Source organism: Pinus tabuliformis, chromosome 7, assembly GCF_031772625.1.
Source record: "Pinus tabuliformis cultivar Carrire ecotype Pingquan chromosome 7, CPIR1, whole genome shotgun sequence".
Lineage (NCBI taxonomy): Eukaryota > Viridiplantae > Streptophyta > Pinopsida > Pinales > Pinaceae > Pinus > Pinus tabuliformis.
Genome location: NC_142293.1, coordinates 474,484,830 through 474,505,684, shown reverse-complemented (window position 1 = coordinate 474,505,684; position 20,855 = coordinate 474,484,830). Strand labels below are relative to the sequence as shown.

The 20,855-nt window shown below is 39.2% G+C and overlaps 2 protein-coding genes and 1 pseudogene across 2 annotated transcripts; 1 reads left to right on the top strand and 2 right to left on the bottom strand.

The window, feature by feature from the left end:
- Positions 1–707: 707 nt before the first annotated feature.
- Positions 708–2,503, bottom strand: LOC149248010 (allene oxide synthase, chloroplastic-like). The gene has a single exon (XM_089455977.1). It carries the CDS (start codon positions 2,394–2,396, stop codon positions 948–950), a length of 1,449 nt encoding a protein of 482 aa, XP_089312103.1. The 5' UTR covers positions 2,397–2,503; the 3' UTR covers positions 708–947.
- A 4,978-nt stretch (positions 2,504–7,481) lies between these two features.
- LOC149248009 (seed linoleate 9S-lipoxygenase-3-like) lies at positions 7,482–11,017 on the top strand (annotated as a pseudogene).
- A 7,234-nt stretch (positions 11,018–18,251) lies between these two features.
- On the bottom strand, positions 18,252–18,923 carry LOC149248008 (uncharacterized). Its single transcript, XM_089446967.1, has one exon. The coding sequence runs from the start codon at positions 18,921–18,923 to the stop codon at positions 18,252–18,254; it is 672 nt and encodes a 223-aa protein (XP_089303093.1).
- Between the last annotated feature and the right edge of the window lie 1,932 nt (positions 18,924–20,855).

The window sequence follows — 20,855 nt, the reverse complement described above, 5'->3', positions numbered from 1 at the left end:
TCTATATTGGCAAAATTGAATAACAATGGAAAATTCGATAATAAAATTGGATCCTTTAAACTATAAACAAATTTTGAATTTTTTAAATATAAAATAAACTTTAAAAGCAAAAGTATGTCACCCATTGATTATTAACAAAATTGGATAAAACACAAACTTTGACGTTTTGGGAAAAAAACAAATTGTCACAAATAACATTTTATAAACTTTAATACACATCACAAAAGACGGTCATTGTCAATTTTTTAAATGTATACAAACGCACATTTTTCTCGTCAAATTCCACCCCTTTTTACACATTGGGATCATATTGAGCTATAAAATGAGCCTCTCAAGACAATAACATTGATTCATATAACATTCTTTTAATTTATAAATTTAATTAAAAACAAAAATCTCACAATTTAATTTGTGATTACCATTAAAAATATTTTATGGAAATTAAATCTTTACCATTTAAATTATTATTAATAATTAAATTAAAATGATAAATATACTAATAATTTTATTCTCTAAATTTTATTTTAAAAGGGAAAAAAATTAGAGCAGAGAGTAAAGTGCACTATTAAGCTATAACATAACAATAAATAAAATAATTTTCAGGGAAAAAAATACTATAAAACTGTTTTTACAATCTATTCGTTCTAAAGATCTTATAAACTACAGTAAGTAGGTAATCCCTAAAAAAAAACCATAATATAAAACTGTATCTACAATCTATTCCTTCTAAAGATCTTATAAACTATGGTAGGTAGGTAAGATGGAAGGAGCCCAAACTCATGATGCCCATTGACCTTTAATTTCATGTGTGTTGACCGAATGCATAAGATTATACCATCCGAGGTCATGACTTTGTGTGATCCCTGTGTCAAACGAAGTCCTTATTTCTGAGTAATTATGATTTAAAGAGAAAGACAAGGTCAGGTGGGCGCGACTCCTACTCCATGTTAGAACGTGGCCTTATTCAGAGCTGTGAAAACGATGCGTGAGGAGGGTGTATCGGGATCTATATCAATGGAGTCGTATCGCAGATAGATGTGGGCAACGAAAAGACATGCTAAAAGTATTACAATGTTCTTCCCTGGACACTGTTTGTTGTGCATAGAGGGTTCTTCTGTTTCAGGGCCATTCGACCAGAACAAACACTGCAGCAGATTCTGACCTTTATCCCCGTCATACATGAAACGATCCGGAGTAAATTGGTGTGCATCCTCGAAGACGTGAGGATCTCTCATTGCCATGGGCTGATACCCGGCCAGAAGCTCACCTTTCTTCACCAGATACCGCGCATCGTGCGACTCGAGAACGAAGTCTTCCTTGGCTTTCGCATACTGAAACGGAACCGGCGGGTCCATCCTCAGCACTTCGTACACTGTTGATCGAACTAGACGCATGCGGTTCAAAGCCTGGGCGTCTAGACTGTTGTTATTAGCGCGGAATGCCCCTCGAACCTCTTGTGCCAGATTTCTCTGCAATTCACCACCCACTTGAACGATTCGCTTGATGATGTTTGGAAGCAAAATCATGAGTCCTCCGAAGGCATTGAAACAGAGCAAAAAGAGCAAGTTATGGCACGCTTCCTCTTTACTCACACCTAAACTCTGATGTGTATCAAGAACCTCCGTTTCGTAGAAGAAGTCGCGCAGCCTTCGGTAGTCCTTACGCGCTAAAAAGGGAGGCAGAGGGACCGCATGGATTGTGATTTCGTCGAGGATCTTTGGTAGGATGCCACTACTGGCAATGGGAGCCAGCTGAAGTGCAAGCCACTTTTTAACGCAGGAAGGCCCATCGTTCCCGAGGTCCGTTTCACTGGGATTTCGGTTGACCATACACCTGCACAGAAAATTAAAGAGCATATGTTCATTATGGCCATTAAATGGCTTTTTTCTGCCTTCCGAGAAGTCTTTCTCAACCACCGCCCATAGCTCTTCTGAAGCCTTGTGGAACTCTGGAAACCACTTGTGGGCGTTCATCTTGAGAATGTCTGAGCAAAATTTCTTGAGGTTGGCGTGATGTTCTTCTGAGGGGTCCATGTAGGACAACACCCTGAAGCCTCCAGTGAAATCTGAGCTGGGGATGTAATTACCAATGAAAACATTTCGCTTTTCGACTTTCGTCATGTCGAACAGCACGCGGAAGCTCTTGGAATCCAGAAGAACGATGGCCTGTGCTTCCGGAAACAGTGGCGGCCCTGGCGGCAGATTCACTCTATAAACAGTGCTCTTGTACTTCATCATTCGGCTTTTGAAGAATTCTTCTGGACCTTCTTTCACGAAGTAATCATATCTATCCTTGATCGCCCCGGCGATTCCGAGGCCATACGTTCCGGGAATGTCCTCCACAGTTCCGAGGCCATAGGTTCCGGAAATGTCCTCGGAGGCCGTTGCAGAAGCCATACGTGGTGCTATTTCTATTACAGGCTGAAACACAAGTCCACCGCCTGATCGCTACTAGGTAGCAGTGAAAACCAGCGTAGGATGTTTCATCCGAACACCTTCTCGGTCTATATTTATGCAAAAAAAAAACAAACAATCAAGAATTTTAATGCCCGCGACTCGGCGGCAAAAATCCAGATTCTAAAGCTGTACGACAACCAGAATTTATAACAACCATAAGGATTTTATAATGTTAATTATTCGGAAAGAGAGCGTTCATTTCCAAAGTTTTTCTAGATGCCCATTGTAGATGCCTATTGTAGATGCCCATAATTGTACCAACTATGATTTTTTTTGGGTGGGGTTAGGATTTTTTTTGGGGCCGTATATGTTACCTTATGTGCTATTCATCCATCAATGAGTGAGACACAAAATTTAAACTACTCAGGGAATAATTCGTCACTACAGTTGTGCTTTTTTACCCCACGGTCATTCACGGCCATCTTGGTGGCGGGGGCCACTGCAGATCCGTCATTCCGGGCATCTTGATTGCCGGGCCCACTACAGTTGTGCTTTCATCATCTTCCGTCCTTATAAGTCATCTCCAGAAAAGTCGATGATGTAAGACAGATGACGTCATCTCTAAATCGTATCTTATGTCACTTAGAGCGCGTCACGCGTCATCTCTAGGTACGTTAACTAGAGTTAACGTGGTTAAAGATTCTTCTTCTCAATACAACTACTACGTACCTCTCTCTCATTACCTCTTACCCACCGACGTCTCTCATCACCTCTCACGCATCAATCTAAAACTTCAAACGACGAGCAAAATAATTTCCGCGTTACGGCATTTTCCAGACGGCATTTTCTGAATAGTGGAAGCGTAAGTGACATAAAATACGATTTAGAGATGGCGTTATCTGTCTTACATCATCGACTTTTCTGGACATGACTTACTTTTCTGGAATTTTAGGTTTAGGTTTAAAGTATTTTTCTTCTTTTGGATTTAATTTCTATTAAATATTTTAGAATATTTTTAGTTGTAGTTAGAAATAAAAAATTGAGATTTATGTCAAAAGTAGTTATATCATTTTTTTTATTTTTAATTAAATTGATCAATTAAAAAAAAATGTCATATGAAAATGAGCTAGGGTTTTTTGCGCATGTAGGATTAGTAAACCATGGTATTGACCTATTGTATTTCATCAAAATCTCTTTACATGTTAATAATATCCATGATAAAGAAAGGATGGTTCATGACTAAAAATCTTATTACATGTTTTTTAAATGTATATATGTTTAAATCATATATCAATTCTTTTTATAATTAATATAACAATTCTTTTTATAATTAATAATAGTATTAATAATTTAAAATAAAGATATAATTTAATTAATTTTTATGATTTTTTTTAATCTTGGCAATGTGATATGTAATTTTCTATTATGTGATTTCTACCGAGCAATGATTTAATTTATATGATTGTATGCTAATTAAATAAAATCTTTTACAACTCTTTGAATGGCATAACATGCCATTTTATCTTGTTAAAAAATTAGATTTTAAAATATATGTTACAATATAATACATACATAAGAATATTATTCATCATATATATAAGCATTATACATCCATTTTATTCAAATCTAGCAAACAAGAGATATCAAATCTTTTGAACCTCCAAACCTTTACATTGAAAAACTTGAAAAATTGTTTGCACCTCAAGCTTTTTGATGCTTTTGCTAGATCCGTGGTTAAGATGAATCTATCCTATATACACACACAATGTGTAATTTTTATTGTTTAATTTGTATTTTTATTGTTTATTCCTTCTAAATCCCTTTGACATAACTGAAAATGTAGAATAATGAGATTACTTGAAATATTTTAACCACAAGAATTTATTTCTTCCATTAATTTATATAATATATACACACGTTTTTTTAAGTATATATAATATATACATAGTTGGCATTAAAATATTATATATATATATTTTTTCTTTTCAATTAAGACTAAATCTATTAAGAAAAGACATATGGTACAATCAGAGCTTGCAAAGGAGCCATAAATGATATGAAATCAACCTTGGTCCCAAAAAAACCACGACACAAGCAGAAGAAAGTAGAGAGGACAGAAAGAACGAGCAGGTCTAGGGAGTCTACCCAGCATGGGTAGAATTTTCCAATCTACATTTTTTTCCTTTCTTTTTACTGACTTTGACCCAACCATTTTGGTCTGGCTGGACCGGAACTACTTGCAGACTGATCTGAGCTAAAGGAGGAGACTCCTTGTCTGAATCAGAGGGCGAAGACTCATGAGAGCGTTTCTGCGAGAACAGAGGCGTAGAAGGATCCAAATCGCTGGCTAAGGGCAAGTCCTTCGGGCGCTCCAAGTTCTCCTCGTCCACTTCAATGTCCTCCTCATCAGAGCTAGAGGACTCTATGTCATCCATAGGGGGTTTATCACAAGGTTTCCAACTCTTGGATTTGGATTTGCGAGTGATATTCTTCTTTTGGTTGAGGAACGCTGCACATGAGTTTTGGAGATGCCATGTCTGATGGCAATGGCGGCATCTGAAGGCTGTATTCTCATAGTCCAAAGTTTGCGTCCATTGGAAGTCCCTGACTTTGAGGATGATCTGATCTGGCAGCCCTTTACTGATGTCTATTTCTGCACAAATTCTGCCATAGGTGTATATTCCTTTCTCCCCCCTTGAGGTATCTGTTGCCAGGAAGCGACCAAGGGTGTCTCATATTCCTTGAAAGACAGCAAAATGCCATAGATGCGCAGGGAGATTTGGAAGCCTGACCCAGATAGGAAGCTTGGAGATGACCGCAGAGGAGGGGTCAAAATATGGGAATCAGGGGGAGAGGAAAAGTCCAGCTGATCCCCAGAACCAGGGGCCCCCCTCTAAGGCTCTCTAGTAATCTTCGTTGAAGGCAAAGACTACAATAAAGAAGCTTTTCGAACATAAAAAGAGTGTGATGTTGTTGGTCCAATTAGAATGGATCCACTGGTATAGATCAGTAGTGCGGGGCCATAGGCCATTAAATCTGCAAATGAGGGTTGTTTCTGCAAATGTCTGGTATTGATCATCCAAATATGGATGAGAGATTTCAATGGTAGGGGTTTCCTCCATTTTGTCCACCAACAAAGGTTTGGGAGTCTCGGCGGATTGGGTAGACTTCATGGCCGACTGTGCATGTACTGCATCTTTGTAGGAAAAACTTTTGGAGGCAGAGGATTGCCCCACTGCACCTCCCCTTAGACGAAGAGATAGGATCAATGTGGCATTTCTTTCTATATTATAAAAGGAAAGAGGCAGATTGTTATCAAGCTGCTTACCAACAAAGAGGAGCCGCAGAAGGGAGGAAGGGATCCTTAACCTCTGTTCAAGAATCTTTGAGAGATGGCGCACTGTGAAACATGACCGGACCTCAAGGAGTAGGGTTTTTCCTGTCAGAAGAATTATTTGGATCTGAAAACTTGCTTGCTGGAGATGAATAAAATCTTGGCTGCCTGAATGAGGGATTGAGGTTGAAACATTGAGAATGCGGGCCTGCGGAGCCATCACCAGATCCTGGCTATACTGCTGCTGCATGTGGACGAGAGCGGTAGTTGCCGGGGAAGGGAGTCTGAAGGCATAGACGTGGAGTAAGAAGAGTCGACGGCCCAAAATGGAAAAGGCCAGAGCGATCCATCTTACCATAACGCAGTTTGACGGCCAAATAGCCATGGCGTGTAGTCTCAAGCTGAGGGGCCAATGCGCCGAGGAACCCAGCTCTTTTTCTCCACATGGCCCACCCTTTCTGCCATGGCACACAATCTAAAGGGCAGCATCTCGCACCATTCTTGCTCCTGGCATGTCTGCAGGGGTTCCAAGTGGTAATCGCCATGGGAAGTCGGTCCTGAGCTGCGGGTATGATCCCATCATTCTTGTTGTTGTAAGAGAGTAGAGACCCATTTCTTTGCCCCGCATAAACCTCCCTACGTTCAGATCCATGGCCGCACCTCCAGGACGGCGCGAACCAGCAATCAGCTGCAGCTTTCGAGACCTGAAACCCTAGGGCGGGAGAAAAGACGCCTGTGCACTCCATCTCTCCGCATTAAAATATTATATTTATAAACTACAATATTCACATTAAAATTCTTTTTTAATTCACATATTTTTATATACACATCAGTATTAATTAAGTTTCTATATTGAGCCTCAGCTGCTGCCACATATTCTGCCTTTGTTGTGTAATATGCTGGAACTGATTATTTGCATGATCTCCATGAGACATCTCTTGATCCAAGATTCATAGCATACCCAGAAGTAGACACCCAAGTTTCTTTGTCTCCATCGAAGTCTGAATCAGAGTATCCAATCAAGCTGAAGTCACCCACGTGTGTATACTTGAGTCCAAAGCCTTGAGATCCCTTCAAGTACTTTAGAACTCTTTTTGTAGCAGACCAATGTCCCTCACAAGGCTTTTGCATAGACTTGGAGAGCATTCCAACAACAAACGAAATGTTTGGTCTGGTAGTAGTCAGGTAGTTGAGACTTCCTACAAGTTGTCTATACTCTGTTGCATCCACAAATTATTTTCCTTTAGCGGATGTGAGATTTAAGCTTTGTTCCATTGGAGTAGTTAGAGGATTGCATTCAACCATGCCAAACCTGTTCAACAGATCTCCAATGTACTTATTTTGAGAAAGGAATATAAATTTTGGATGTTGAATTACTTCAATACCGAGATAGTAATGAACATAACCCAAATCATTCATTTCAAAACCTTTCCTAATTCCTTCTTTATAGATGCAATGTAGCTCTCATTGTTCCTTATCATCAAAATATCATCTACATATACCACAAGATGTACAATTGTTTTTCCAACTTTCTTGACAAATAAAGTTGTATCATCAAGATCATAATGTTTGAAATTGAGTTTGAAAAGATGCTATGAGATCTACTATAACTTGACCTGACCTCTTAATTCCAGTTAAGGAAGTAGTGTCAACAAACTGAAACTTTACTCACCTTCCTCATGAGCTACAAGACACTCACGGGCCAGAGAAACACCCCATGTGGCTAATCCTTGAGCTAAGTCTTTTTTTTCATGGAGAAAACCCCCAACTGCATGCTTGGCAAGGTAAGGTAGTAGTTGTGATCCTATAACCACATGCATAATCTTACTTCCTAGTGATTCTAACCCCAAAGCTACAGTTCAGAAGGTGCAGTTCTGGATTTTGAGCCACCATTTTAGGCTAGCCTCTAGACCACTATCCATAGCTCAATGCGATTTTCCAAAATCATAAATTCAATAAGGACAAAGGTATTCATACAAAAATTGAACAAGAATCTAACCTAATGAGGCTTGACCATGACAATCATTTCATCAAACACATGGTAAACATGTAAGATACAGGTCATGAATGCATATCTCATCATAGGAGTCTGAAACTTATTTGAGAATCACCAAGAAGGTTTAATTCCCTCTCAAAATAGTTGCAATAAGACTTGTTATCCCATGCATTCATTAACCATCAAATACTTATCAAATCCTGAACAAAGACATAGTTAGAGCACATTATAGATCCATGCTTATAACCAACATATAACCAGATTCTTAAACATGAAAGAACAACCATCAAATCCACATAATAACAAGTACAAGTGCCCATGAATTACCATAGGAAAAATAGAACTTATTAACATATGGAAAATCCAGCCAAGTCAAGGACTTCCACATGCCACTCAACCATAGATTGGGATGAACCAAATTTCTCCTTCAACCAATCACCCCCATGCCATATTCCAAGCATGAATGTGGGATATCAAGAGATAAACTAGGGCTTCCCAAAGATTAAACTTTTAACAAGGGTCCAATCACTACAAAGAAAGCACCAATTAATAGAACTTTTAACAAATACACTTTTTCTTGTTCTCTTTTTAGTGGAGGTGAATAGACAAGGAAAAGTTTTTAGAAGAGTATTTTTTGAGCACATAAACCTGTAAAGTCTTGACAATCACATTTTCATAGCACCCCCCTCTCTTGATAGATATACATCCTCCCATGTTCAATTTTTGTAAAATACGTACATATTAAAAGATACAACATGGTAAGGAAAACACATAATTTTGCTTGTTATTAAGTTCAACACGCATCTACATCATGTCACCAACCATGGTAGTTTTAGGGTTAATATGAAACCTAAATTTTGCTAAAATGACAATTTAAAAAGAGGAGGCACTAATATGTACAATACCATGCACACTACATTAGGCTCACATTTGATTAAAAAATTGTTAATGCACTAAATAAAATAGCTACATTGATTCAATTTATACAATGTGTAGCGTAATAAGTTTTAAAAAGATTGTTTTGCAATATGCACTAAACATATCATTCCTCTAGTGTGATCTAAATAGACCATTACATCAAAGTCCCATTAAATTATTTTATTTAAAAAATAGCTTTGGAAGTATATTAAACATAGCTATACATATGTGCATAACACCAACTATGTAACAAGGCACATTAAGATATTTTATAAAGGAAAAACATGTTAACAATGTTCCCCATACCGAGATTTTTACTTCTTCTTATTTTAATAATATTGTTATCATTAATACTAATGACAATGCGAACTTCTTTATGTGATTACAGAGCTTTCCACCGTCCGGCCACCAGAACGCACAAATCTATTGTTCCCAACAAAGTGCAATCACCGCTGAACATATTCTTAAAAGCCTAGATGGCATCTCGGTGGAGGAGGTATTTAGTTCCTTCAGTTAAATTGTTAATTATATTTAATGGTTAGTTAATGACTATATACTAGTATTTTGAATATTCTTCCGCAATACAATAGACAGACAACCCTTAAGCATGCATGTCGACATAGCAGGCTATTAAATCGAAGAAGCTCTTTATATTGGACTACTATGACGCTTACATGCCATACGTGGAGCTAGTCAACCAGCTTCCTACCAGCAAAGCCTACGCTACCCGTTCACTTTTCTTCCTGGCCGACACCGGAACTCTAAAGCCTGTGGCCATTGAGCTGTGTTTGCCTCCCACGTCAGTGGGCTTGGGTTCAAGACAAGTCTACACTCCTGACTATAGCGGTAAAGATGAAGGGTGGTTATGACAACTAGCCAAAGCTCATGTGCGGGCAAACGATTCCGGTTATCATCAGTTAGTTAGCCATTGGTAAGAGATAACAATATCATTTGTGTTTTTAAGTTTGAACTTGTTAGAAGATTACTAACCACCTTTATCATATTCACATTTGCAGTGCTTCGTCTACTTGGAAATTATTTATAAAGTTTTTTTCTTTTCTTTCACATGCAGGCTGAGGACTCATGCTGTGGTGGAGCCATTTATCATTGCTACTCATAGACATTTGAGCAAACTGCACCCACTTCACAAGTTGCTCATCCCTCACTTTCGCAATACTATGGAGATCAATCGATCTGCTCGTGAGTCGTTGATAAATGCAGGAAGCATAGTCGAGCAATGTTTTACGAGTGGTAAATATTCTATGGAAATTTCGGCTAGAGCATACATGGATTGGAGATTCAACGAACAAGGACTGCCAGCTGATCTCCTTAAAAGGTGATGTTATGACCATAAGCATGTTGTAACTTCAATATTAAAAAGTTAATATAATAACCATTTTGTAACTTTTTGTGAGACTAATAGATTAATGCACTAAAATAATAAGCGTTTTCCAGGGGTATGGCTGTGCCCGACCCAACTGATGAAGTAAATGGTGTGAAGCTTGTGATAGAAGATTATCCGTATGCAGTGGATGGGCTTGAAATACGGGCGACCTTGAAATGTTGGGTATCTGACTACACATCACTGTATTACAAGGACGACCAAAGTGTGGAGAGCGATAGGGAACTTGAAGCATGGTGGAAAGAGATGGTGGAAGTGGGTCACGGAGATAAGAAGGGTGATGAGGGAGGATGGTACAAGATGAAGAGTGTGGAGGATGTGAAAGAAGGCATTACCACACTCATTTGGATCGCTTCTGCGCACTATGCAGCGGTCAATTTCGGGCAGTACGGCCATGCCAGATTCATGCCCAATCACCCCAGCACCACCCGGAAACTTATTCCAGAGAAAGGATCCCCACAGTACTTAGACTTCCTTCGTGACCCGGAAGCCTATTTCCTAAAAACTGTGTCCAATCCAAAGACCTGTGCCACTACCATGGCTGTCCTGGAGCTTTTATCGAAGCATTCTACCTGCGAGGTATACCTGGGGCAGGGCTCCGCCTCCGATTGGACAGATGACTCTCGCGTTGAAAAAGCATTCCAACGCTTTCGCTCCAAGCTACTTGAGATAGAGCAGAATATCAAGATTAGGAATACAGATCAAAGGTTGAAAAACCGGCGCGGCCCCGCAGAGGTTCCCTACACGCTGTTATACCCGGGCACTTCCGATACTGGTGAGACAGGTGCTGGACTTACATTTCGAGGAATTCCCAACAGCGTCTCTATATAGTGTACCTTCACTCCGTCTCTTAGTTCGTAGATATGTGCTACACTTTTATGTTTGAGTGAACTCTGTCCGTTATTTTTATTCTGTTTGAGCGAACTATATCCTTTAATAAAGTTATTAACGTACTCAATATTCTGTTTTTATTTTAATATTCCGGTAACTATATCCTTTAATAAAGTTATTAATGTACTCAATATTCTGTTTTTATTTTAATATTCCGGTAAAATCACAAATTCGTTGCGATTCATAATATACCGCTAATGTTCAAACTCTATTTTATTAATTTATTATTTTTTAAAGAGTTGATGTAGATCCTTTATTTTATTTTATTTGATTTACTAAAGGGTTTTATTAATAAAGTATATTGATTGTATAAAAAAAAATTATATATCAAATTTGATAGTAATAGGCCAATAATATTTTTTTTTTATTTGGTTAACTTTATTTTTTATATTATTTTCTTTATTTTCATATTATATAATTTTATATTTTCTATTAATTTTTAGGATTGGAGTTAGACTAAGATTTGAATTTTTAATTTTCTTTTTAAAGTTTTAGTAAAGAATTTTTTTAAAGTAATTTTTTTGCTTTGGATTTAATTTTCATTGAATATTTTAGAATATTTTTAGTTGTAATTAAAAATTAAAAATTGAGATTTATCTCAAAAGTAGTTATGTCATTTTTTTCTTTTTAATTAAATTTATCAATTAAAAAAATGTCATATGAAAATGAGTTATGGTTTTTTGGGCATGTGGGATTAGTAAACCATGCTATTGGCCCATTGTATTACATCAAAATCTCTTTACATGTTAATAATATCCATGATAAAGAGGGGGTGAATCTTCATGGCTAAAAATCTTGTTACATATTTTTTTTAAATGTATATATGTTTAAATCATATATTAATTCTTTTTATGATTAATCGCAGTATTAATAATTTAAAATAAAGATATAATTTAGTTAATTTTTCTGTTTTTTTTAATCTTAGCAATGTGATATGTAATTTTCTCTTATGTGATTTCTACCGAAAAGACTCTTCTTAATGCAATATGGATCACAAAAGCCTGAATTCAGGAAATAATAATAATATAAAATAAAATAAAAATAATATGTGACATGTATCAGTGTTTTGATACATTTCACCAACGATTTAATTTATATGATTATATGCTAGTTAAATAAAATCTTTTACAACTTTTTGAATGGCATAGCATGCCATTTTATCTGGTTAAAATATTATATTTTAAAATATATGTTACAATATAATACTTACATAAGAATACTATTCACCATATATATAATCATTATACATCCATTTTATTTAGATCTAGCAACCAAGAGATATCAAATCTTTTAACCCTGCAAACCTTTAAATTGAAAAACTTGAAAAATTGTTTGCAACTCAAGCTTTTTTATCCTTCTCGCCACTTGCTAGATCCGTAGTTAACATGAATCTATCCTATAGACACACATAATGTGTAATTTTTATTGTTTAATTTGTATTTTTAAAGAATAAATGGATTTAATTCCTTCTAAATCCTTTTGACATAGCTCAAAATGTAGAATAATGAGATTACTTGAAATATTTTAACCATAAGAATTTATTTCTTCCATTAATTTATATAATATATACACACGTTTTTTAAGTATATATAATATATACATAGCTAGCATTAAAATGTTTTATTTATAAACTACAATATTCACATTAAAATTCTTTTTTAATTCACATATTTTTATATGCACATCAATATTTTTTTTGTTAACTTTGGCAGAGCTACTATCTATATTTCCAATTCAAAATTTACATCCATCCATCATATGTCCCAGGTGGTTAACCTGCCCGAAGGAAACCAGGCAACCACCTGTCTGCATTAAATCCAGACCAAAATTTGAAAATGTTCATCTCCATATTTCTCACATGTCTGCTCTTCCGAGCTCTACTCATTACCCTAACTCTTATACTATGATGAAACATCAGAATTCAGTTTTTAATAACAAAAAACACTAACAATACTAACAAATTTAACATGTTGTATCAGTCCTCATCTGAGGATACAATCGGGGCAGGCGCCTTGGCACTTGATCCAGGGATCTCATTCCTCTGGTCCATGACCCATTTCATCTCCCTCAACATCTGTTCCATTCTTCCTAGGATAAGATTGTTGTGGGAGGCCTGAAGCTGTACCTCCGCTATTTCCTTAATAAGCACTGACTTCATTGTTTCCAACTCTTCCTGAATCTGGCTTCTCAGCTGCTCTTCCTTCTGTCTTCTTTCCTCCTCTTCTTCCTCGTGGACTGCCTGATTCATTTCCATTGCTCTAGCTACCACATGCTTCATTATCCAATAATGTTGAAGCGACTTATTAAAGAGTGAGTTACGGCTGCGCGTATTCCCTGGGTCTGGCACTATGGCCTCCCACTCTCCCCTAGGGACCTCCTGGTTCGAGCTGATTGATCTCAGCTCTCTTTCCCATCCATTTATCTGCTCCCGAATTTCTGGAGAATTCCCTGCCATGTAGGCATTTATCATGTACATCCTGTGCTCAGCCTCCGATTTCCTTCCTCTTCTTTTCGGATTTTGACTGGTTCCTGCCTCCTGTTTTGGAGCTTTTTTAACTTTCCGCGGAGCCATCTTCCTGCTTGACTACAGAATGCACTTTACTGGATCTCTCTCACCTAGCAAGACATAGTACCAGAAATCAGTAACACTGTTTAAAATTTCAATTTTAATCCATTCACTTACCCCCCTTTCCTTGCCAGAATTCGGGTTTCCCCGGGTTTGAAGATGGTAAGACGGTACATAACACACCGAAGATCTGCCTGTAAGGCCCCTTTCATTTCCTCCTCTCGAGTTATCCCCAGGAATCCCTCGTTGCCCTTGCTGATGGCACTCTGATAGTCTGGACAAATTATCTCTTCCCCTCAGCTCCCAGAGGGGACGACTTGCATGCCTATTTACCATAGATATCCTACTCTTTACTCTTCTGGACTTTTCGGCCGGAAAGATAGGGTCAAGAGACCTTCTACTTACAGGATTACCTCGTCTCACCAAGGTTCCTCCCTTCCCCACCCTGCTTACGTTCCTGGTTTTGGGTTTTCCTTGCCTCAGGGGGCCTAAATTCAAAAACCCCGAGAGACCCACAGATCTCCTTGGAGCTAGGACTTTCTGGCTTGCGCCTCTAGTCCAGTAAGGATGCTTCTTCCCAGGTCTGAGGTTTCCTACTGACTTCCTATGCCTACTTCCTGAAAGCGGCTTCATGGGTGCCTCAGGAAAATAATAGAGACTCCTACTACTTGCTACCACGAAAAGGACAAAATAGGAGAATGAGGCAACATACCACCTTTCCCCACCTATGCCGGAAGCTTTTTCTGGACGCTGCGCCTATCTACCACCTTTCTTCGTTCCCTCCTGCATCGTGCTCTGCTGCATGCATAATTCGAATGCCACCTCAGGCCCTCTTTGGATTACTTTAATCCTTCTATCCCTCCTGACCTCCACCTGTCCGTTTTCCTTCCCGGCTCTTTTCCCCGAGTCCTTTTCTCGAGATATGCCTTGACCGTTTTGTCCACCTTTACTCGTCATAACTCCTATTTCCTCCCAGCTGCTCCTGCTGTACCCTTTCTGTCCTACTGCTACCACTTGCCGTCCCTTCCCTGACCCTTTCCCAGACTTCCCACCTGCCCTCCCCCATCTCAATTCTTGATTGCACCTCAGCAGACTTCTCGGGATGCGGTCCTTCCCTGCCCTGCTTCGTCACCTACCCGCCTCCATTCCTTTCTCACGTGTGTCCTGTCTGTCATCCCCAGCTGCATCCTCTCCTCGTGTCTGCCACCTACTGCCTTTTCCTGAACATTCCTCTCTGGGTCGCTATTGCCACCGTTATCGACGTCGAGGAGTTTCTGCAACTGCTCCTTCTCCTCCGGGTGCGGGAGCTCTGTTCCTCCGATGTCCATCGACCTTCCCCTGCTTCGGCTTCCCCAATTCGCTAACCAGTCTGCCGGTCTGTTTCCTGTTCGCCTTACATGTGTGGGGATCGCGTAGTCAATTCTATTGATTAATTTCCCTATTTCACTGGTTAACCAGGCTGTTCTCCAGCTCCTGCTAATCTTTTCCGCCGGTGTCTTGTTTTGCAGTTGTTTTACCATATCCACGACCAGTTTCGAATCACCTTCTATTTGGAGGTTTTGGTATTTTTCCCGAATGGCTATTTCGAGCCCTTGTTTCAGCGCATGTAACTCCGCTTCATTGTTCATTGCTTCCCCACAATCCATCACAAAAATTCTCAAAGTTTTTCCTCCGTCGTTCCTGAATAGCCCCCCTATTCCTGCGTCTCCTGGGTTGCCTTTTGCTGCTCCATCAAAGTTTAGCTTGGTAAAGCCTTGCTGTGGATGCTTGTAAGTGGTTATCTCTTCAACCTCTCTGTGTTGATTTTTACTTTGGGTTCTGTCTATCATGCTTTGGGTTAATTGTAACCTCTGCAGGATTCTCTCCTCTGTTTGGTTGGTCTTCCAATCTTCATCCTTCCACCTTTCTGTTAAGATTGTTTCTCTCGTATTCTGGATTGTTTGTTTCCATATTTCAGCCGGGGTTCTCTTTTCTTCTTTAAAGATCACATTGTTTCTTTCCTTCCAGATATTCCACAGCATAAACCCTACTGACAGCAGCCACGTGCAGTTTAAGACCTAGTTCTGGTAAGGTTTTTTTGGCCAGAATTCCAAAGTATTTTTTATATTATGGTAGTTTCTATGACAATGTTCAAACAATTGTTGGTGGCTACTCCACAGGCTGCTGCTAATGGTGCAACTATTTTTTAGGTGCTCCATCGTCTCCTCCTGTTCATTGCAAAGCGCGCAGCGTGAGGGTCCCTGCCTACCTTTTTTTCGGATTTGATCCCAGGTTAGTGCCCATCCATGGTATAAAATCCATAAGAAAAAGGTTACTTTAGGCCAGGTCTTAATTTTCCATAAGCTTTTCCATTTGTTTGATTCTGTCTGTCGATTATGTCCTGCCTTTAAGTAATAGCCCTCTGCTATAGAAAACGTGCCTTTGATTCGGGTTCCCCATCTGAGTATATCCTGCCCTGTTTTCACTGCGATTTTCCTAGATGCCATTTCTTTGTTATAATCTCCCCAACTTTCTGTCTCTGGGGCTACTTCCCAGTCCTCCTTTTGCTTCCAATTTCGCCAGTATTCCCCTATACTTGGTTTCCAGAAGTTGTCGACCACTTCCCCCTCTGTTCGGGAGGTGAATTCCTAGATTTCTTGGAGGGCTTCTTTATGGAGAAGCTTTTCTCGCTGTTGCCATGATTCCTCCTAGAATTTGGTTGTTTCTCCCTCTCTTACCTCCCAAAAGCTGTAGTCCCTTATTAACTCTTTATTGTTTCTTGCCAAATTCCATATTGCTGATCCTTTTTCCTCTGTTTGGCTTCTCATCCTGTCTTCTGGTTTCTCTGCTACCTCGTATTTCTTTTCCCAAATTTTCTTCCATAGATCTGGTCCGCCCTGTGTCCACCTCCACCACAGTTTCGCGCCCATCACTTGGTTGAGTATATAAGGGTCCCTCAAACCTAGGCCTCCCTCTTTTGTTGGTTTGCTAAGCCATTCCCAAGAGAGTAATGCCCATTTTCTTGTTGTACTTGTTCCTTGCCATAAAAATTTCTTAAACATGGCTACTAATTTTTGACAAATAGATTTAGGAACAGCTTGGCTAGACATCTGGTATATTGGGATGGATTGCAGTACTGCTCTGAGAAGGATTATCCGGCTAGGGGTATTCAAAACCCGAAATGTCCAGTTTTCTATCTTTTTCCTTATCTTGCCTATGAGAGGTTCCCAATTCACTACTCTGTACTGATACTCATTGAGCATTATGCCAAGATACTTTGTTGGGAAGTTACCTACCCTGAATCCCATTGTTCTAGCCAGAAATCTCTGGGATGCTACCTGGGTGTTAAAGAAAAATATCTCTGATTTCTCATTGTTAATCTCTGTCCCTAAGGCTTTTGTGAACTCGGATAGAATTTTTAAGATCTGCTGGGCTTCCTTAAGAGTGGCTTGACCGTAGATCATTATATCATCTACAAATTGCTGGTGTGTGACAGGAGTTTCATTACCCCAAATTCTCAATCCCCTTATCTTCTCAGTGGCCAGGCGCACTTTCACCAGCCTGCCTAGTCCTTCCGCTGCTAGAATGAATAGAAACGGGGAGAGGGGATCTCCCTGTCTAAGCCCTCGCGTGGGATTAAAAGCTTCCGAAGGGGTTCCATTCAGCATAACTGACATCACTGGGGTGCTCACCATTGACAGAATCCATTTCACCCATCTCGCGTCAAAGCCATGAGCTTTTAGTATACCCCCCAGATAGTCCCAACTAAGGCGATCGTACGCCTTTGCCAGGTCCAATTTTATTAACATGCCTTTGCTTCTAGAGTTTTTCAGTGAATGTATAACCTCTTGAGCCATGACAATACCATCTGTTATCTGTCTTCCCTTTACAAAACCAGTTTTCTCCTGAGCTATGAGGTCAGGAAAAATTGGTTTAAGTCTGTTTACCATTATAGTAGCCAGAATTTTGTATACTACGTTACAAAGAGATATTGGTCTGAATCCCTAGGGTTCTTCTGATTTCTCCGTTTTCGGAATCAGAGCCAGGAAGGTGGCATTTAGGGCTGGGTGCATGCGCTTTGTACATCTTGATTCTTCCACCAGTTCCACAAGGTCCTGGCTCATGAAACTCCAGGAGGCTTGGTAAAATTCTATGGTAAATCCATCAGGCCCCAGGGCCTTGTTCTTCGCCATTTTTTTTACTACTTCCTCCACTTCTTCTTTCGTGATCACTCTGAGTAGAGCCAGATTTTGTTCTCTGGTTACTTTTTGCGGAATATGTTGACACACATTAGTAATTTCCTCCTCCCGGCTTATGTTAGGTTCTGTTAGGATCCCTTTGAAGTGATCTACCAGTAGCTTCTCCATTTCTTCCTGTGGAAGTACCCTGTTCCCTTGACTGTCCTTGAGTGAAAAGATTTTGTTATGATGTCTATGGTTCAACATTGCTTTGTGAAAGAATTTTGAGTTTTTCTCCCCTTCTTTCAACCATTGGACTCGAGATTTTTGTTTCCACAGTATTTCTTCTTGCTTTCTTCTTTCCTCTATTTGGTTAATGACCCTCCCTTCCTCCTCTACCAGCTCCTCACTTCTTCCTCCCTCTATAATTTGTTGTTGGATTCCCTCCATCCTTTTTTGTAGTTTTTCTTTCTCTATTTGAATATTCCCAAATTCCTCTCTGTTCCATTTCTTTATTTTTCCTTTTAGGTCTTTGAGTCTAATTTGGAACGTATGCATTTTGTTTCTTCCTGCCATTCCAGTTTGACTCTCCTACCACCATGTTTTCACTTTGTCTATGAATTCTGGATCTCTTAGCCAAAAAGCCTCAAACCGGAATGGCCTTTTTTTATTCTGAGTGTTCATAGCTATCTCCAATTTAATAGGCCAGTGGTCTGACCCTATTGACGGGAGGATGGATGCTTCATAGAAGATGTCCTTTCCGATTAATTGTTCAGAGACTAGAAAACGATCTAGTCTTGACGCTATTTGTTTGTTCCCACCTCTTCTATTATTCCAGGTGAATTTACCATTTATGGTTGGAATGTCCACCAGTCTTAATTCCATTTGTACATCTCTGAATCTTTCCATCTCCGGGTCTTCCCTCTGTACTCCTCCTTTTCTCTCTTCTTTGGCTGTTGTCATATTGAAGTCTCCTGCAATGATCCACATCTGTTCCTGGTGCAAATTCCCAAGATTTTGCATGTGATTGAGGAATAAGCCTCGATCTACTGGGGTGTGGGGCCCATAAACTGCTGAAACTAAAAACCATTCACTTTGCCCTATGAGTCTAAACTTCCCTGTAAGTATTCTGGGCATTCCTATCCACCAGTCTGTTATGACTTCGGCTAGGTTCCAGATGACTGCTATCCCTCCCGCGCTTCCTTTAGCATCTATGGTTACTTGTTTGTATCTAGGTTTTATTTTATTTAGAATTTCCTCCATTTTCTATATGCACATCAATATTACTTAAGTTTCTATATTGAAAGTATGAGTAATAGCTCTCTAGATTTTGATTTCTGTGAAAATTGTGTATATGGGAAGCAGAATCAGATGAGTTTACCCTCTAGTGGTAAGAGGGCGAAATAGATATTAGAGCTTGTGCACAGTGATGTGTTTGGACCTGTGAAGGTTCCATCACTGGGTAAGTCTATGTACTATGTATCATTTATATATGACTTCTCAAGGAATACATGGATATATTTCCTTAAGAAGAAATCTAACGTCTTTGACAGGTTTAAAGAATTTAAGGCTTTGATGGAAAACCAGACAGAGAAGAAGATAAAGGTGCTGAGGACAGATAACAGTGGAGAGTTTTGCAGTAAGGAATTTGAAGAATTCTGTAAGAAGTGTGGTATAGCACGGTATAAGACTACTCCATATACACCTCAACAAAATGGAGTTGTAGAAATAATGAACAGGACGTTGATGGAAAGGGAAAGAAGCATGCTTAGTGGTGTCGGGTTAGGACAGGAATTCTGGGCAGAGGCAGTGGAGACAGCATGTTATCTGGTAAATAGATCACCTTCATCGGCGTTGGAGGATAAGACTCCACAAGAGGTATGGACTAGTAAGAAAACCTCTCTTTCACATCTGAGGGTATTTGGATGTGATGCATATGTACACGTTCCAAAGGAGAAACGAACCAAGTTGGGTAGTAAATGTGAAAAGTGCATCTTTATTGGGTATAAGAATGGTTTAAAGGGTTATAAGTTTTGGAACCCAGTAACAAGGAAGTTTGTGTACAACTGAGATGTGGTGTTCAAAGAGGTAAAAGATGTTATTAAACACGAAGTCCAACCAAAGGAACCTGAGAAGATAGAGTTTGAGCTAAAGGAGGAAGAATCAGACTCTACAGTTGAGGATGAATTAGAAGATGAAGATCCACAAACTCCAGGTGTGAGAAGATCAGTTCAAGAAAGAAGGCAACCAGAAAGGTATAGTCCATTTTCTTTCTGTTCAAATTTTGCTTTATCTATTACTGATGATGATTTCAGAACTGTGAAGGAAGCAGTACAGAGGATGGAAAACTCTGGAAAGAGGCCATGGTTGATGAAATGGCATCTTTGCACAAAAATGAGGCTTGGGATCTGGTGGAGTTGCCAGTTGGAAGGAAACCCATTGGCAGCAAATGGGTGTTCAAGAAGAAGACAAATGCAGAAGGAAAGGTGGAGAAATACAAAGCTTGGTTGGTAGCAAAAGGTTATTCCCAGGTGCCAAGAATTGATTTTGGTGATATATTTTCTCCTGTTTCCAAGGCAACTTCTATTAGATTACTTTTATTTGTTACTATTGCTTTTGATTTTGAGGTAGAACAGATGGATGTGAAGACAAAATTTCTCCACAGGGATCTGGAAGAGGAAATCTACATGAAGCAACCTGAAGGCTTTGCAGTGAAGGGTAAGAAAGAACTAGTATGCAAGTTAAAGAAGTCTCTGTATGGGTCAAAATAGTCACCAAGGATATGGTACCAGAAGCAAAGCAGATCATTGTGTGTATTTTAAATTAATTGGTGATCGTGTTATTTATTTGGTCTTGTATGTGGATGATATGTTGCTGGTTGAAAATGACAAAGAAATTATCTAGGACTTGAAGACCCAATTGTCCTCCAAATTCCACATGAAAGATCTTTGTGCTGCAAACTATATTTTGGGCATGGAAATTAAAAGAGATCAGGCAAAGAGGAAGCTTTGGTTAAACCAGAGGAAGTATGCTGAGACAATATTGGAGAGGTTTAATATGCCGGATAATAAACCAGCGAAGGTTCCTATTCCTGTAGGTGTAAAGTTATCTATTGAACGGTGTCCCACGACACAAGAAGAGGAAGAGGACATGTCCCGTGTTCCATATGCAAGTGCAGTCGGTAGCCTGATGTAT